This window comes from Cyclopterus lumpus, chromosome 8 (genome assembly GCF_009769545.1).
Source record: "Cyclopterus lumpus isolate fCycLum1 chromosome 8, fCycLum1.pri, whole genome shotgun sequence".
Classification (NCBI taxonomy): Eukaryota; Metazoa; Chordata; class Actinopteri; order Perciformes; family Cyclopteridae; genus Cyclopterus; species Cyclopterus lumpus.
The window spans coordinates 17,666,921-17,684,420 of record NC_046973.1 but is presented as its reverse complement, the minus strand read 5'-3'; the positions used below and the strand labels follow the sequence as shown (position 1 = coordinate 17,684,420).

Genomic DNA, 17,500 nt, shown 5'->3' with positions numbered 1-17,500 from the left:
AAAAAATCAGCCAGCGAGGGCAGCCGAATCCCATTTGTTTGCAATTCTCTCTGCCTGTTCAGTCTGGAAGCACAGTAGGTAGCAGGAGACAAAAGAAATAGATGCTTTGTGGATTTGAGCTGGCATGCTGATCACATTTCCATGACAACAGAGCTCTAGACTGAACGCCCCACGCACGCCCCAAATGTCCAAAGTAACAAAATGCATGTGTGTGCGTGTCTGCTTGTGTACGCGTGTGCATGTGCATCTGTGTATCTATAAGGAGACAGTGAATGGCTCCACGACAGTAATCGTCCTGAGCCCCCCGGTGTGTTTGCGTGCCTCTATCCTCGCGTTTCTGTCACTCTGTTGTGAGAGACAGATAAAACAGTGAGGGAGAAATTGAACGGACGGTCTGGTCAGTCTGCAAGTGGTGTCATCAAGCATAACGGAGCTTTTAGAGGAGGGAACGTTTAGTTAAAATGCCACCGTTGCCAAGTGTAAACGTCTGTCTCGCTCCGTAATTTCTGTGTGTTTGTTTACACTGCTCCCTCATTACAAGTCTTAATATCACCATCTCCACGTCTACACTTTTCATTCGTTCGTGCTTCTCCAACTGCGATCATTATATTTCTGTTTGCAAAAATTAAGTTATGCACAAAATTATAGGTTGCGAATATGAAAGAAAGTAAAAGTTTGTTTAGGAGGGATGGTAGCGGGGATTAAGGGTGTACCAACATACCAATATGGCAGAACATATTGGTAAACAAATGTGCACCCAGAGGAGAATGATTAAAGATGAAGAAGCCACTCAGTAATGACTGATTTTTAAGATTATGGAGAGTCTGGAGTTCTCTTCCTGATGAATCGTGCTTTCTATGTTTGTTTTTTTTCTTTAGAAGAAAATCTGAATGGGATTTTGTTTTAACTAACAGCAATAGGAAGGGCTATGAGGCCTTATTGAGGCAGTTAGGATTTTAAAAGCCTTCTGCATGTTCCTGGAATAACATGTCTTGTTAATAGATAATATCAATTATTTATTTATTGAAACAAATGAACCGGTCTAAAAATGTTGTGTTTTTAAGCCATGTTAGCCTGTTGCACATTTTTGTTTCATCACTTTGTATATGCTAAAACCTCAAATGTTTGCATCGCGCACAGGAGCAGACAATTTGATGGATACAACTTAATACAACTCTTCTCTATCAGAAATGTGTTGTGCGCTGTGACTGTTAAATGGACAAAATGAATGACAGTTAAGGTCTGTAATCTTGCCCGATGAGGTTTCTTGTAAGAACATGGATATTAAAACAGTGGAACAGGAGGATGATCATAATGATTAGCTGTCTTCATAACAATCAAGCTGTCCAATAGGCCAGGTATCTGAGGTTTCAAATCCTTCTCTCCTCCGGTGTCTTACCTTCCTTATCGTAGTAGAGGATCTCCACCTTGTTCTCCTCTGAGCCAAGCAGGGCCTGAGCCAGTTGGGCCAGGGCGCTCTTCATGGTGCCGGGCCCCACCAAGAACTGGCACGTACAGGGCTGCTGCATGATCTCCGCCCTGGCGAAACCAAACATCTGGCAGAAGCCTTCGTTGCAGTAGATGATGCCACAGTTCTTCGTCTGGGCGTTGGCTATCAGAAACTTGCGATCTGAAAGGAAACGTCAGAATCAGAAACGGAAATGGTTTATTGCCAACTACGTTATGCATACAAGGAATTTGGCTATTATGATTGGTGCAATAGTGCAATAGTGCAAGAGTGCAATAGTATGACATCATTTAAAAAAGAAAATGTGGAAATGTACAATAACATATCGTGAAGAAACAGAAGAAATAAGAGCACATTACAACAAGTATATTCAGTGTTATATTCAGGTTTAAAAGGCAATAAATCTATGTGGAGATATAGTGACTGCGGGTTTAAGATAGAAAGTAAGAAACTAACATTTATTTATGAGCAGTAAAAGCTCCCTTAAGATACCACACACGTTAATAATATATAATCAGTATAGTTATCAATAAATCAGATCACAGATCTTTGTCTTAGACTCTCAATTCAGACTGTGAGGAATGAAAGACTTAAAGAAAAGCTACACAAATACTCACAGTACCGTAGAGTATTGAGTGTTCTACGTTGATAGTAGGAGCTTTATTAAAAGGCATTCACCGTAATATTAAGAGAAATAGTCGGCCCTACAAAGTCAGAGAGCTACAATAACAAGAAATGCAGTTCAAGGAATGAAGCTTATTTTGCTTCGTTAGCTAGCAATCTATTAGCAGGACAGGTTTAGCTAACGTAAGCTGCCGCTTCATTTATATAAATACTGATTTAACCCAACCCAAAGATGATAATCTTTGGGTTGTCAAAAATATATAGAAGAAAACAGGAGTAAAGAGGAAGGGAACCACAGCAGCTAGCTTTCCTCTGAGCTAAAGGTGAGCTCTTTTGTAGCTTTGCAATCTTTACTGTTAAATTCTGATACACCTTTATGGAACGATAACGTTTCATATGGTAAAACAAACGTTACAATTCAACATTTAATTAGATTCTACCAAAATGTATATCCTTTTTTTTTGTTATTAGAAAAAGATATTTACAATATTAACAATACAAATGCACTTAACGCTACATTGTAAAGAACATGGTGTTTTAACTCCCCGTCATGGTCTCCACTCGACAATCAACTCAAGTGGAGCAATGGAGTCCACCTCTCCATGGTGCTAATGTTATTATTGTCACAATGTCTCCTAAGGGACTGAGGAGAAGCAGGTGGGGACTTAATATAAGAGCTTCTGTGGCTCTCACACCTGATGTCAATGAATTTATGGGAATACAGTGTGTTGACGTACATCGGCCTGTAAGATTTTACCTGATTTATTTTTATTAAACTTAAATAATCCAGCTGTTTGTAATAATTATGTGCTCTTATAATTATGCTGCTAGAGTGTATTGTCTTTTTATTATAATGGATTGTGTCTATGTTCTCGTCTCTATTCATACTGATAGTGGGGGACGGAGAATGCCTTTACTCAAAATACTAACACCACACTGTATGAATACTTTGTTGCAAAAGTTGCTTCAGTATATAATCATGAAAATGTACTTAATATATTAAAAGTATTCGATGTAGAAAAATACGCCCTGTGCATGTATCATGAGATTATTATTACTCATGCACTAATGTAAAAGTATAGAGTAAAGAAAAAAGACTGCTGTTGTGGTTGCTTGAAGTGGAGCTGTACTTTTCTCTATGGTTTTACATACTGTTGTCATAGATTAATTTATAAAATGACACAATAATTGATAAGCTCTTTGTATGCTTTGTATACAAAAATCTTAATGTGTACAGTAACTAGAATATTATTGGAGTAAAAAGTAGAAAGTGGTATGAAAAGAAAAGGTTCAGGTAAAGTACAAGTGACCTTTGCTTTGAGGCTGTAGCAGTGTTTCCACATATATGGAATTTAGTTTAGAAGCCCACCCCAATATATCTGCCCTGACCCCACAGGCATATTAATTATCTTGCTTTCAATAAGCAATATACATTTTTTAAAACATGTGATAGGCTGATAAAATACAAAGCATTGCTAAAGAGTCGGGCAGCGTGTCATGTTTCAGATGTCCAGGAGTTGTTAGCAGTTCCACCAAAGAAATATTTCCCCTTTGAACTTCTCAAATAGTTTCAAAATTGGGGCCCAAACAGATATAACTCCCCCAGTATTTCATTAAAGAAGCAAAGATCAGATAAAAAGTTTGAAAAATTAAACAAATTTGTGGCGCAGAATTCATCCGTCATGTACATTTAGCTCATAATACTTCTGTACTTTTACTTGAGTATATTGTAGGACTTTTACTTGTCATGGAGCATATTTACCTTGTTGTATTGATACCTGTATATTCCTTCCTCCACTTGAAACTGGACCACAGTACTGTTTTTCTTTTCCTGCGATTTCAAACCTTTGAGTATTAACTGCAAGTTACTCTGCATCCTTAATAGTAGCCTAATGCCATGCTCATACCACCCAGTTCCTGTTATTGATGGTTGTAATGTAAGTAACATCAGCAACCATGAAAGTGAAGCAGGACAGTTGTGTTCGAAGGCTGCTAATGGAGGAGTTCAATGAGCTGAATGGAAAGGACGTATCCTCTGAATGGCCCTTTTATTATCCTGTGGTGGAACTGGGTTTAGCAGCTCTTCCCTGTCTGCTGCCCAAACAGATGAGTGTGTGGTGGGGGGGGGGGGGGGGGGGGGGGACTCATCCTTCAGCCCCGCTCTTTAAAGTAAAGAGCTCCTCTGGGGGAAAGCACATCCTGTCCAAAGTCATTATCCTGGGCTCAAAGCGGAAGCCCTGATCGTCACACCGTTGCTTAGCAGCAACACATGGCACGTGCACTCACCTGGTCAGGCACGTGCATGTGGCTGCGCGTGCACATTAGTGACATACAGTAGAAAAATTACATAAAAGATGTTGTTTTTTTTAAAGGAGCTTCAGAGTGTGTTATTGCCCCCAGATTCAATCAGACTAAAACTGATCGAGAGCAATCAAACTATTTCTCATGTTCAGGGTTAGGCAATGGAAAGACTCTGAAAATAATGTTTTGTAGCATTTTTAAACAATAAATGATATTGACAAAGATGTAACTTGCTGATATGTGTGACGTACAAAAGCTTTAAGTACAACGGAGGTAAAAGATGAATAAATATATAACAAAATCGATCAAACATTAATGTTTTATAACAGGGACAACAATAAGGTTTTTTTTTTCTCTATAAATGTGTGAGCGCTGGTCTCACTTTGCACCCAGTGGAAAATGTGAGCTAATAATAATAATGCAAGACGTACTTTTAGACATTAGGTGACATCACTAATACAAATAAGATGTCTGACACCTGTTCAAGAGTCAAAATGAATACGAGTGTGAGAAATAAAGGATATAGGCTGTAGCCCTCTTGTGACAGACAACATGGTGTGTCTGACTTTATAGGTGACAAATAAACACACACAGAAATGCTGTGGCACCAAACTAACGAGGTTTTACCCACATTGTTTATCTCTGTGATCAAAAGGTTGTTACATCCAGCAGCTGTTCCATTCACAACAATTTTAATAATCATTACAGAAATATCCATGGTGTGATGGCACACTAGTCCTACTGATGATAACCCTTTCCTGTCAGAAATCCTTTTTTTGTTTTCCTTCAGGGACTGAGAACATTGTTATTACCTCACAATACCGTAAAGGAGGACAAACGCACTTTCTTTTGCACTTATAATCGATTTCTGGAGGGTCAACCTCGTGCGCACACATCTCATGGTGAGAACTCAATGTAATCTCGTGTGCACTTACTTTGCTCGTCGAATTTCCTGATGATAGTGTCCAGGTAGGTGTTCTGGAGCGCCACGTGACCGCGTCTCACAGGCATGTTGGTGCTGAGAGAAAAGACTTCTCCGACACATGAACCTTACTAGTTAAAAAAAAAAAATTAAAATGTAAAAAAAAAAAAAAAAAAATGGAATTTGAAGTGCCAGAAATCCGCTTCCACGCGCGTCAAAAGGAGGGTTTGATGTCTCCCGGAGGCTGCTGATGGTGTTGAGAGCTGAGCGCACAGGAGGAGGATGGAGAAAGGGTCTGGTTGCCAGGGTGATGGCGTATGCAGGATGTTGCACGCTGATATTGAGGGAGGGGGACGGGGACGGGGGGGGGGGGACAAGTAGACTAGGATACTTCAAAAGCCATATGCAACATCTCTAAACCTTTAAAAAGGAAAACAAACCGGTGCCTCTCTTTTTGGTTTCCTTAAGGCATAGAGGAGAACCTGCTTTGGGAGAAGAAGTTGTGAATAGAAGCTGCAGGACTCTCTCTCTCTCTCTCTCTCTCTCTCTCTCTCTCTCTCTCTCTCTCTCTCTCTCTCTCTCTCTCTCTCTCTCTCTCTCTCTCTCTCTCTCTCTCTCTCTCTCTCTCTCTCTCTCTCTCTCTCTCTCTCTCTCTCTCTCTCTCTCTCTCTTGAGTTTGGACACCGCGCGATAAGCATGGCGAACACGAGGCTCCAATGAGCCAGTTTCCCTGGATCCACTCCCCTTCCACCCCCCCCCCTCCCACCCCCCCCCCCCCACCCCACCCCCCCGGACAGCAGCGACTGAAAGCGGCGACTCAGTTAAGCAGGTCAAAAACGGAAGTGCATATTGATTGGGCTTTCAAAATAGAGGCAATGTCTTTCTGTTTCTCCGAATACAAGCTAAGTTGGAATTTGTTTCAATACCTGGCTGACACAAAGCTGTATGAGCCGTATGAGCTGTATAATATTTAGTCGCGTAGCCATGGCATGCCTTCCCCAACTTCGGAATTTTGTCATAGTCCCCAAATTTGTTACGGTGCCTCCAAGTTGTAGGCCTAATTCAGTATAGTGCCCTAAAGTTTTCTCTCACAAAACCTACATTTGTTTATATTTAAAATGCCTAATATAATGAACATTCAATGCCATAGTGGTCAGATGTGTATATATATGTATATATATATACATATATATATATATATATGTATATATATATATATATATACATATATATATCGTCTGATTGTTGTTATAGTGCCCTCAAATGCTTCCAAAAATCTACTCAAAGCGTATGATATTTTAGAATGTATAGTGGAAGGCTATAATATATTAAGAGGCTATAAAAGGGGCCAATGGTTTGGGAGCAAATACTTGCTGGATATGTTGGGATTTGGGGGAAATTGCATGCCTCAACATAAAGTATTTGATTTATTTTCTACGTTTTATTTTGAAATCCACTTCCTGAGGGGGTATTTATTCTATTGTGGATAACTTGATGGGGGTCTGACACTGACAGAGTGCAGACCCCCATCAGTCAACTTTACTTGACTCCACATCACAAGTCTCTGAGCTCAAAATAGCAGCATTCTCTCTCTCTCTCTCTCTCTCTCTCTCTCTCTCTCTCTCTCTCTCTCTCCGTGCCGCCATCACACTTCAATCTATAGTCACAATAAGCGTTGTGGTCTCTGTGTGTGTGTGTGTGTGTGTGTGTGTGTGTGTGTGTGTGGTGTCTTGTCCTCTTTAAATCTTTCAGAAAATAAAAATGTCTGTACATTGAAGCAGCCTCTTTCTCTGTTCTTTATACTGACTTCCTGCATTACAAATAGTGCGATTAAAGATTAATTCAGTGACGTGCGTTCACCTGAACTTCAGTCGCATTTCTTTGAAAGACTACAATCATCTCCCTGAACCCGACGAGGAGACATTCAGTTGGCACAAGCTGAGTATCCAGAGACACAGCAGACGTCCAGGCCAAAGTTTCAATTGTACACCTAGTTAAAGGTCACATGACACACACACACACACACACACACACACACACACACACACACACACACTGCACATTGTTAGTTTTGTTTGACAATAGCTGCCACAAAAGAGTACTTCCTCTTTCTATGTCTCCCCTGGCAACACTAAATCACCACCTTAATTGACCTAATTAATAGCCTTAATATGGATTCAGTGGCTATCTGAGATTGACAGAGTCTATAATGTATGTAATTTATGGTTGGAATCATTCAAACAGAGGTCATTGGGAGAACATTCATGATCCTCTAAGCTGGTACTTGGATGACTTAAGGTCGGTGATCGGAGAAGGCATCGCTCCACTTGGTCCAATGGAAAGCAGTTGCTCTGAGCACGTGTCTGATACAGCGGTTCAGTCCGTAGAGGGTGTTTGGAGATCAGAGGGGGCTTCGTGGACCCGGCAGACAGGCTGAGGTGGTTGCTCTGTGTTTCGTCTCAATGGCCTTCATAAAATCAAGGCTAAAATTAACCAAGAAGCACTCGTGCCTTCCAATGACCCCTTGGTGTGAGAGCCAAGTAAGACAGGAATGTGCACTAAGGGCAGCGAAAGACAAAGAGAGTTGTCTGCAACACCGTACAATAAGTGTGAGCTGTAAAAATCCCACTTATTGTTGTTGAAGAACTGAAAATGTAAAAGTTACTTTTTACTTACATTTGACTTTACCGAGGACATTGTTTTCTGTACCCATTTGTATTTTTGTTTGAGTTTATCAATAGCAAGATATCTTAAACATGAAATTCTGTGTCTAGCGCTGTATCATTAGAAATAGTTAAACTGAGGTGACATCTTAAGATAGCTTGTTTTATCAAACCCGCATGCAGACCAAAACCCAAATATATGTCGTTTTTTTTTCACATAATATTAAAACAAGCATGCGTGTCCAAAAAACGGACAACCTTGAACCAAGGAATGTGTAACATTTTGGCTTGAAAAACTATTTAAACATTGAATCTGTTATCAAAAAAGCTGCAGATTATGGTTTCAGCTGTAGCGTATACAGCGTATGAATGGCTCAAATCACCATCCTTGGCTCTCCAGTATGTTTAAGTTATTTGCTGCACCGATGTGTTAAAATCCCAATTAGGGGTATTTGTGTCATACCTGCTCACCAGTTTTCTAACGAGTCTTGGTGACCGTGTGATTTTCTGTTTTCTATATAGCTGACATGACAGCTGTTGTCACCTCGCAGCCACTGTGGGAAGATAATGAGCTTAAAGATGTCCATCTTCGCCTCTTTCCCAGCAGCTGTGGATGGGAAAAGTGTTTCAGAGCCAGACTGCCTGAGAGTTTTATCTGCCTGGAATGCCTTCAGCTCAGGGTTGACTTCTGTGCAGACCTGAGACCCACCATTCCTCTGATAAGAGCTGTGCAAAACAGATGCAGTGCAAGTCTAAGCCACTTTGAGATGTGTCAATATTTGTTGGAGCAACAATTCTTAAAAAGGATGTGATTATAATCATTCTTCCCGGGACAGTGAAGTGACTTTTTGGGAAACGCATGAGTTCAGGTGTTTGACAAATCCAGCGCAAGGTGTTTATCTGCATCTCAGGCATCTCTATTTTCGGCTACAATTATCTTTCTGCCAGGATATACATGCGACACTCATAATGAGCCGCGATATTAGCAAGTGAGCCCCACCTGCTCAGCAGTAGGACCTGTCAGCATATATGACCCTCATTCCACAGAGATAACAGCTGATGTTCCATCGAAACGTGACCTCTTTTTGCAAAATCAAAACACCTGTTTGTATCCAATCAAACTTTTGTGGCAGGAGATTGCTAAAAGTGTCAGTATTTAATCAGAAGTAAAAGGTACACGACTACGAAGCAGTAGAAACAAAAGAAAAAAAGAGGCATCAACTCTAATAACCATGTTTTATTGTTGTTAACTTAACATCGTAGCGTGTAGCAAACTATGTTATATTCCAACTGCCCCCCCCCCCCGCCCTCAAAAAAGCAGAATTCATCTGCGTCTTTGCTACAAGACTCAGGAGTCAGAAGTACTATCTTTGATCGACATTAAAAACAACAACAACAACAACAACAACAACAACAACACAGTGGATACAAGAGAGGGTTAACGGGAGAAACAGGAGACGGGGTTGAGTGACAGGAGTGGAAGTTGCGGAGGGGAGCAGGTGGGAGGCACATGGGAACACACATTCACAGCGTGTCCTTGGCGCCGAGTGCGGCGACAGCCATCTTCGGCGTGGCATCACTCTCATTGGTGGCGGGGCCTGTCGGCGCGGCTTCGGCCAGCGGGGCTTCCGACAAGGCAGGAGGCTTGATTACAGTGTTTGAGCTGTGATGTCCGTCCATCCAGCCTTCATCCCATCCTCCTTTTCCTTTTCACTAAATGTTCACTATGTTAATAAAATAAGGGTTTCTTGTTGGTTATCTCCACCGCATTTTCCGGTGTCTCTGCATCTCTCTCTCTCTCTCTCTGCTATCAGTCAAACGCTACAGAAATTGGCCGGTGAATTGGGAGGAGGGGATATTGGTGGAGAAACTGGAGGCTTGAGGACAGCTTCCAAACACCCCCCCTCCACACCTCCAACCTGAATGTGTCCCTATCGACCCCTTGCTGGATAAGTGGGCATCATGCCCCGACGTGTCCTGGTGTCTTATCGGGTTGTGTTCAAGAGAGAAGACACCACCCAGCTGAGTGTGCGGTGCCTATAGAGGATGCGCAGAAGAGCAGAAGTGAAGCGATGGAGGAAAGTTGTCCCTGTTTATTTTGGCTCATCTTATTGTACCCCCTTGATAAATGTGTGTGTGTGTTTTTTTTATAAACGGTACGCATGTGACATCACTGTAAATGTTGCCATGGTCACTGTTCTCCGAGTGGAAAGCATTCAAATATAGCATCTGCCTTTGGTGCAGTCACATGGAAATAAACACGGCTAAACTGGGCTGATGACTGCACGAGCGGATTTAAACGGAGTCCCTGGTGTCAGTAAAGGTACATGTTTGAAAACTCAATTGCAATGTCTACAGATCACTGTCTGTCCAGTAGGTCGGACATAACACTTGTCGTGGTATCACCTGGTGTTGCCGTTTGACCCTTTTGAAAGCAGCAGCAGCAGCAGATTGTTTGGCCGCTCTGTGAGGTTTTAAGGGTTGTAACATGAGCAAAACAACACACTAAATGGAGTTTGATGATTTCCAGCCATGCTCCAATCTGAGCATCAGCCAGATTGTAGTCAGGAATGCGCTAATAGAAAGAAAAAAAAAAACACCTCTGCAGGTTAAACGAGCACCAACGCACAAACAAAGGAATTAAATGCAAAAAATAGCAAGGTAAAAAAAAAAAAGAAAACATATTCCTAATTTAACTGCAGTTCTGCCAAAAGCTGCTCTGACATACACATGACTCTCAATTTCCAATTTCCAATTCTGGTGTTTGCAAAAACCCAACAAAAAGGAATCTTTTGCACTTCCCTTGGCACATTTCACATCCGCAGAACCACAAGGCAACCTCCACAATACATATTAGCTGAACACAATCGCTACTTGTCAAGGCCTTGACTATGGCAGCTACTCTGAAACAATGTTTTTTTTTAAATCCAACAGGTTACTCCAGTAGTTTTTACTGGCGCAGGCTATACTCATCATTTAAGATGGGTGACCTACATTCTACTCGCAGCTGTACAAAAGCTGAACATATATGTTTTTTGGCAAATAAATCTAATGAATAAGTATTTAATGGTTATGTCGTGGTTTTAGGCCAGTAAAGGTGATGAAATAATGTGATGACTGATGGGGCAGCATTTCGGTTTGGAGAAAAAGAAAAAAGAAAAAAGATAATAATCCTCAGTTCATGAGGAAAACTGCACTTTATGGAAGATCTTTGTGCTCCGTTGTTGATTCCTTAATGATCTGGAAAGAAAAGACATCGGAGGGTAAAAATAGAAAAATAGTGATTTTTTTTTTTTTACTCCAAACAACATCAGCTGTGTTGAGCCACTGTGAATGTGTGTGAAAAGCTGCAGAAGGGTTCAACATTGCCCTCCAGAGGGACCGAGAGAGAGGTGCAAAGTGCAGATTGGAGTTGAACTGTGTGGTTTTTAAAAGCACCCTACCTCCCCATCTCTGGTCTCCACAGTTCGAACCAGGATGCGCTTCTTCACGTGGGCCTCCGGGTTTTTAATGTCCAGGTTAGTATCTAATAGATAAAAGTTTATTATCCTCTGTTCAATGATGTCTTAGTAAACTGTTACACACACAGTTAATGCAGTATATTTACAGGATGAGGCTATTTTTTATCTTGGAATGTAAGAATCCCCCCACGTCCCAAAATATGACATTTTGAGGGGAGAAAGAACGTGACATGCTAAGGGCGGTGTTTTGACAACTTTGCGAGCCAGAAAGTCATGTTTTTGTTTTGTTTTTCAGGCATTTTATTTATTTACTAGATAACCTGAGAGGGCTCAGGTGACAGGAAAAGAGCCGAGGAGGCGGGGCATCATGATGCAACAATCGTTATTCATATTCAAGGTGCCGATAGAACGATCAAAAAAGGATTTTGGTGTTCCCCTTGATCATTTTCGTTATAGATCACCTTTCATCTTAATAATACATGATACTTTCTGAGCACTTTCCAAAAGCAAAAACATTTCAAATGAATAAAAGGATGAGAATAGGGGGGTCACATTTCATACTGACCTCTAAACTGCAGGTTGGAAAAGCTCTGAACTGGAATGGTGATCCTGGATGAAAAAGAAGGGAGAACATTTACCATCATCACTTGTGCTGTGCGACGTGTGTGTTGATTGTGTCGAAGAGCTCTGGCTCACCTGCTCTCCTCCCCCTCCAGCAGCTTCCTGTAGGTGGCGATCTCGATATCCAAAGCCAGCTTGACGTTGAGAAGGTCCTGGTACTCCTGCAGGTGTCTCGCCATCTCACCCTTCAGAGAGTGGATGTCCTCCTCCAGTCGGCTCACCGTATCCTGGTAGCCAGACGTCTCCATGGCGAAGCGGTCCTCCATCTCCCGGAGCTGGCGTTCCAGAGACTCGTTCTCAAAGAGCAGAGACAAGACCGAGTAATGAACCCCAACATCTCATGTAGCAGACTCTAGTTCACTGGGGCTTTATTGTAATGTTCGACGCTGATTATTTTTAAAAAGGGCAATCCTGCTACCAACACGAATACTGTGGACCCAATGTGCCACTGCCCTGATACTGTCTGACTTGACTGTCATTTTGTGGAGTTATAACGTATCATTTAAATACTTTAGAATCCCCTAATTGGACTGAATATGTAATTGATGCTGCATCATGTGCTGATGGATTACACCGGCGAGTATGACCGTAACGCGCTGTGTTTTCTGTGCTTCGGTGGACTTACTGCCCCTCTGAGAGCCTCAAGATCGCAGGTCACCCCTTGAATCTGACGCCGGTACTCATTGGCCTCCTGTTTGGCCTGACGCAGGGCTTCTGTGTTTCGATTGGCTGCATCGGTCAGGTCAGCAAACTGTGCACAAAGACAAAACAGTCCAAAAGTCTGTCGACGTCTCCTCAACAGAAACTTCACTCGACTTATCATTTTTGACACACTTCATGAAAGGCGTCCGTCTTTTGAGTCTTCTGACCTTGGATCGGTACCAGTCCTCCGTCTCCTGCATGTTTGAGGAGGCCATGGTTTCATATTGGACCCTGATGTCCCTCAGAGCAGCAGTCAGGTCTGGTTTGGATACATCCAGCTCAACATGCACCTGTTGGGCCATGTTCTGCTCATGTAACTCACGCAGCTCCTGAGAGGGGGGGGGAGGAGGTAGAGGAAGTGGTCACATGTGGTTAAAAGGTACAGGTAGTGGGATTTAAAGTTGATTGAGCATGCTTTTTTTTTGTTTTCTTCAATTGTATTCTTACCTCCTCATGAGTCTTCTTCAGGAAGTTGATCTCTTCCTGCAGGGCATCGATCTTCCTCTCTAACTGGACCCGATTGAGAGCCGCCTCATCCACATCCTACATCGAGGAACGAGGCACACAGAGGAATGCGGGCGAGACAGTCAGTACTGAATTTAGAAACGTTTGGATCACGATCCAACTCACCTGTCTGTAGGCCTTCAGATTGTTCTCCGCATCCTGTCGGAGGCCAATCTCATCTTGCAGCCTGAGAAGGTCACAAAAAGAGTCAAAGCATGAAGAAGAAAAAAGTGCCTCACAGGTGATCGTGGACAATGTTGATTCAAAAACCAACAAACTGTGTATAACCGTAATAATTTATAATTTTTAATTAACAGGAAAACCCATCATATATCATCACACTACATACTGATGATGTATTTATTTTGGATATTTTCAAATAACAAAAATCCATCGAATAATCGAACCGACGATCAAACCATTTTTATTTTTGTCGCTATTTTTTGTTGTTGTTGATCTGACTGCTCCTGTGATGGCACAACATCAGTAAAATGGAAATAAGCAGACAGTTTTCTGCAATTCAAATGAGGCATTCCAGCATAATAAGAGTCAAAATTATGGATATTGAGAACCCATTTCAAGCATTCTGATCAGATTTTCACTGCGAGCTTTAGTGCCGCTCCTCGTGCTTCAGGAGACGGCGGGGGGGGGGGGGGGGGGGGGGGGGGGGGGGGGGGGGGCTCAGCTGAAAGGCCAGCTTCTGCATCGTTAAACATTCACTCCAATCTAACAGCCAGAGGCCTTTCCCACGGGATGGAGTTCACACACACACACACACACACACACACACAAACACATACACACACACACACACAGACACACAAAGGGTGCATGTGTGCACGCGCAACCACACACGCAGACAAACACACCACACTGCAATCCATCTGAGGCTTGGAAACATAAATGCCCAGACTCCGGGGTAACATCTGTGTAGCTTCGTGCAGAATTTGCTGTATGAAATTAAAGAAAAGGCGACCTTTGACCTTCTCAGCCACGGAGACTTGCAGGAATCGACTTTTCCACCCACAAGGACATTAAATCCCTTATTGTCCTCAATAAATGAATGTATAGATATGGCACATGTGCTCCATAAATTTAAAATAAACTGGATTTGTGACCGAATCGTTGTGTTTTGGAGTAACATCTGCCTGACTGCCTGCTTCCTTTGTGGGGGGGGGGGGGGGGGGGGGGCGCCATTGTGTTTGCCTCATTCCTCCACACTCACTCAATGGCGACGAGCGGGTTCAGCCAGGATCAGGTTTGTAAAGAGGGATCCAGGAGTAAAGCTGGGCCAGAGCTCAGGGCTCTGCATTCCAATGAAGCAGGGAACAACAAAATCTGCATGTAAATGCATTTGTAATTTTTAAAAAAGGAAGAAAAAAAAAAAAAAAACTAGTGCACACAATCCACAAGCTGGTGTCTACACATTTGTGAGCATCTCTAGATGCTGTAGTGACACACATATACGTGCCACATTGAACCAAAAAGATGCATAGAAGAGGGAAAAATGTCTCGCACACTCTACGGGAAATTAAACAGAAAATACAGTGAGTACAACCTCAGATATCGAGACGAAGCAGGCAGGAGTTTGGTACTCATTCCTTCCTGTTACGTGGCCTTTTTTTATTAGTCTTAAACCAAAGTGTCCTTGTGAAGGTATCTATGTTTTTTTTCTCCTAATCTCCAAACTTTCAATACACTTTTTAAGTGGCAAATTAAACATAAACGTAGAAGCTACAAAATAAGTGGTGTGCGAGCGTCACAGTATGCCTGTGACTAGAGCAATGTTTGAAGAAAAATAAGACATACCAAGGTGGTGCTGCATCACCACCTTGGTCCTCCACCCACATGAGTCTCGCTCCATTTCCTCCTACCTCTGCTTGAGCGTGGCCACATCTGCAGCCAGGTTGTCCTTCTCTATCTCCTGGCGAGCTTTGCCCGAAGTGAGACCGTCCACCTGCCTGCGCAGCTCTCTCAGCTCCTCCTGGTAGATGTCCCCCAGGCGGCTGGGCTCCTTGACCTTCAGCTGGCTCAGCTCTGCCACCAGCACCTTGTTCTGCTGCTCCAAGACGCGCACCTTGTCTATGAAGCTGGCGAAACGGTCATTCAGGCCCATCATCTCAATCTTCTCGTTGGTGCGTGTCTCCTTGTACTGGGCCTTCATCAGGGAGTCAGCTGAGAAGTCCAGCCGGTCCACGGGGCTCCCCAGGAGCAGGGCCGCGTTGCCGGAGCCCAAGGAGATCCGGGACATCGGGCTGGAGTAGGTGAGGTTGCGAGGGGGGCCGTGCCAGGAGAGGCGGTTGGAAGAGAGGCTCCCAATTCTGACTCCTGTGCCGCCCGAGCCCTGAGACCCAAAGCGCTTCCTGTACGAGGACTGGACTCTCTGACTCTCCATGATGGGGCATGAAGCTCACTCGGGGCACAAACAGGGTTTTTATAGGCAGGCGAAGCCCCCAAGTCCAAAAGCAAGGAGGCCACAGGGTGCGGCAGAGAGAAAGGAGGGTGGCAGGCAGTGAATGGGACAAAAAGGGAGAGCGAAACGGTGGTTTACATGACACTCAAAGAGCTGTGTGCCAGGGATTGTCTGTGCCCGTCCACTCAAGTATACAAATGTCTCTTGGCTTTCTCCCCCTCTCCTCCTTTCTCTCCAGGCCTGTGACTCACTCTCTCTCTCTCTCTCTCTATCTCTATCTCTTACTTCCAACCGCTTTCTCTCTCCAGCTTCATGAAAAGGAATTTGTGTGACAGGGTTTGGTCACCAACTCAACCTGAACACACATGCGCTCTCACAAGAACAGAAGGTTTAGTTGGGCCAAAGGGACGGGGCTGTGGGGAAGAGGTCTTCACAATCGGAGGAAGCAACAACAGAGTGGACGCAGATCAATTATACTCGTGGGAGTGAAACGTGACATGTTTTTATGGCATGAAATACATTTAATGATCTAACAAATTATGCAACTGATAATAGGGAGGGAGGCAGAACCCCGGAGGGTCTAACAGAGGCTGCATTACGAGACCATTTTCACCCATCGCCTTGACAACCGCAGGGCCGACTACCTTAGGGCACTTCAGCTGATCTTTTTCTGACTTGTTTTTGAATTTGTGGATATTGTGACTGACTGCTTGCTCTCCTTCGTCAGTTATACATGCCTTCAACACAAGAAGAATTAAGAACTGTCACCGCATTTAGATTTTATCTAATTTACTACAAATTTACACGCTTACTTACCACAAATACAGTCTAACAACCTTTTAAAGCAGCAAGAGGTTGTCAGACAAGTGACAACGTATATAATAATGAATAATAATAACTTTATTTATAAATGTATACACCTTTAAAAACAGGGTTTACAAAGTACTCTAAGCAAGGCAAAAAGGAGGCATGGTAAAGGAGACCATGCCAAATAGGCAATGAACACAATAATGGAATAGAAAAATACAAATAAAAGCAGAACAGACAAATTAAAATAGGGGAAACAAAGAAACATAAAAGGGCACTTTAAAACAGGTCTATAAAAATGGGTTTTAAGAAGTGATTTAAAAGAAGTTATGTATATGAAAACATAAGTACATAACACTGACAGTTCAATCATGAACATTTAATATAAAAAGAAATATAAAACTGTATTTATTTCTTTTGATCAAATTAATTAAAACCATCTTTCCCCCAGCTCTAACTACTTAATGTTCCTATTCTTTGTCACTCTGTGACGCTGTGGGAAACAGCAGAGAAAAGACTAAATCTGTACAGCAGCTCATTTAAAAAGCTTCCAAAATCAATTTAACGTTCAATTGTTATTTGTTGCGAGGAAGATAAAACACTATATAACCACGGGGTTGCTACAGGTAGTAAAACCACAACAGCAGTGTGACATAAAGGACTTCTTTGTCACTGGGTCATAAAAACCAGTGGAACTGGGAGACAGTGAATAAAGCACCGCATCACTCTGCTATCTGGCCTCCGAGTGTTGTTGCTGTGAAGGCAGAACAACAACAACACAGTGTCTTGAATTCAAATTGGTCTCTGTTAACAGAGGTGAAATGAGATGGGCTCACTGTAAGTCTGGCAGAGACTTGTGGATTTAAAAGGCTCCGTTGCACACGATTGATGCCGCGCTGGCGACGGGTAAGTTGACACTAATTGTTTCAGCTCTCTGGATGTTTCAGACAATCACTACCGTTGCCTCAGATCTGGTCACTGAGGTAATATAGCCCCGAAGATGAAACATCCACA

At 42.7% G+C, this 17,500-nt stretch overlaps 2 protein-coding genes across 2 annotated transcripts in view; both read right to left on the bottom strand.

The window, feature by feature from the left end:
* Nucleotides 1-5,404, bottom strand: part of kcnh6a (potassium voltage-gated channel, subfamily H (eag-related), member 6a) — a 23,106-nt gene extending 17,702 nt beyond the window's left edge. The window contains exons 1-2 of the mRNA XM_034539069.1: nt 5,329-5,404; nt 1,400-1,630 (exon numbers count right to left, since the gene is read on the bottom strand). Coding sequence (XP_034394960.1) covers nt 1,400-1,630; nt 5,329-5,404 — 307 coding nt within the window. The remainder of the gene's footprint in view (nt 1-1,399; nt 1,631-5,328) is intronic.
* A 5,772-nt stretch (nt 5,405-11,176) lies between these two features.
* gfap (glial fibrillary acidic protein) lies at nt 11,177-15,661 on the bottom strand. Its single transcript, XM_034538751.1, has 9 exons — nt 15,141-15,661; nt 13,393-13,453; nt 13,210-13,305; nt 12,930-13,091; nt 12,686-12,811; nt 12,136-12,356; nt 12,005-12,048; nt 11,422-11,504; nt 11,177-11,218 (listed from the first exon to the last, which is right to left on the bottom strand). Exons 1-9 carry the CDS (start codon nt 15,659-15,661, stop codon nt 11,177-11,179), a joined length of 1,356 nt encoding a protein of 451 aa, XP_034394642.1.
* Nucleotides 15,662-17,500: the final 1,839 nt, after the last annotated feature.

Bases quoted from the DNA above. Each gene is read 5' to 3' on its own strand.
- gfap (XM_034538751.1), bottom strand. From the start codon at position 15,661: ATGGAGAGTCAGAGAGTCCAGTCCTCGTACAGGAAGCGCTTTGGGTCT. The intron at 12,049-12,135 runs GTGAGCCAGAGC...TTTTTCATCCAG, and splicing joins CTGGAGGGGGAGGAGAGCAG to GATCACCATTCCAGTTCAGA. The intron at 11,219-11,421 runs GTAGGGTGCTTT...TTTTCTTTCCAG, and splicing joins TGGAGACCAGAGATGGGGAG to ATCATTAAGGAATCAACAAC.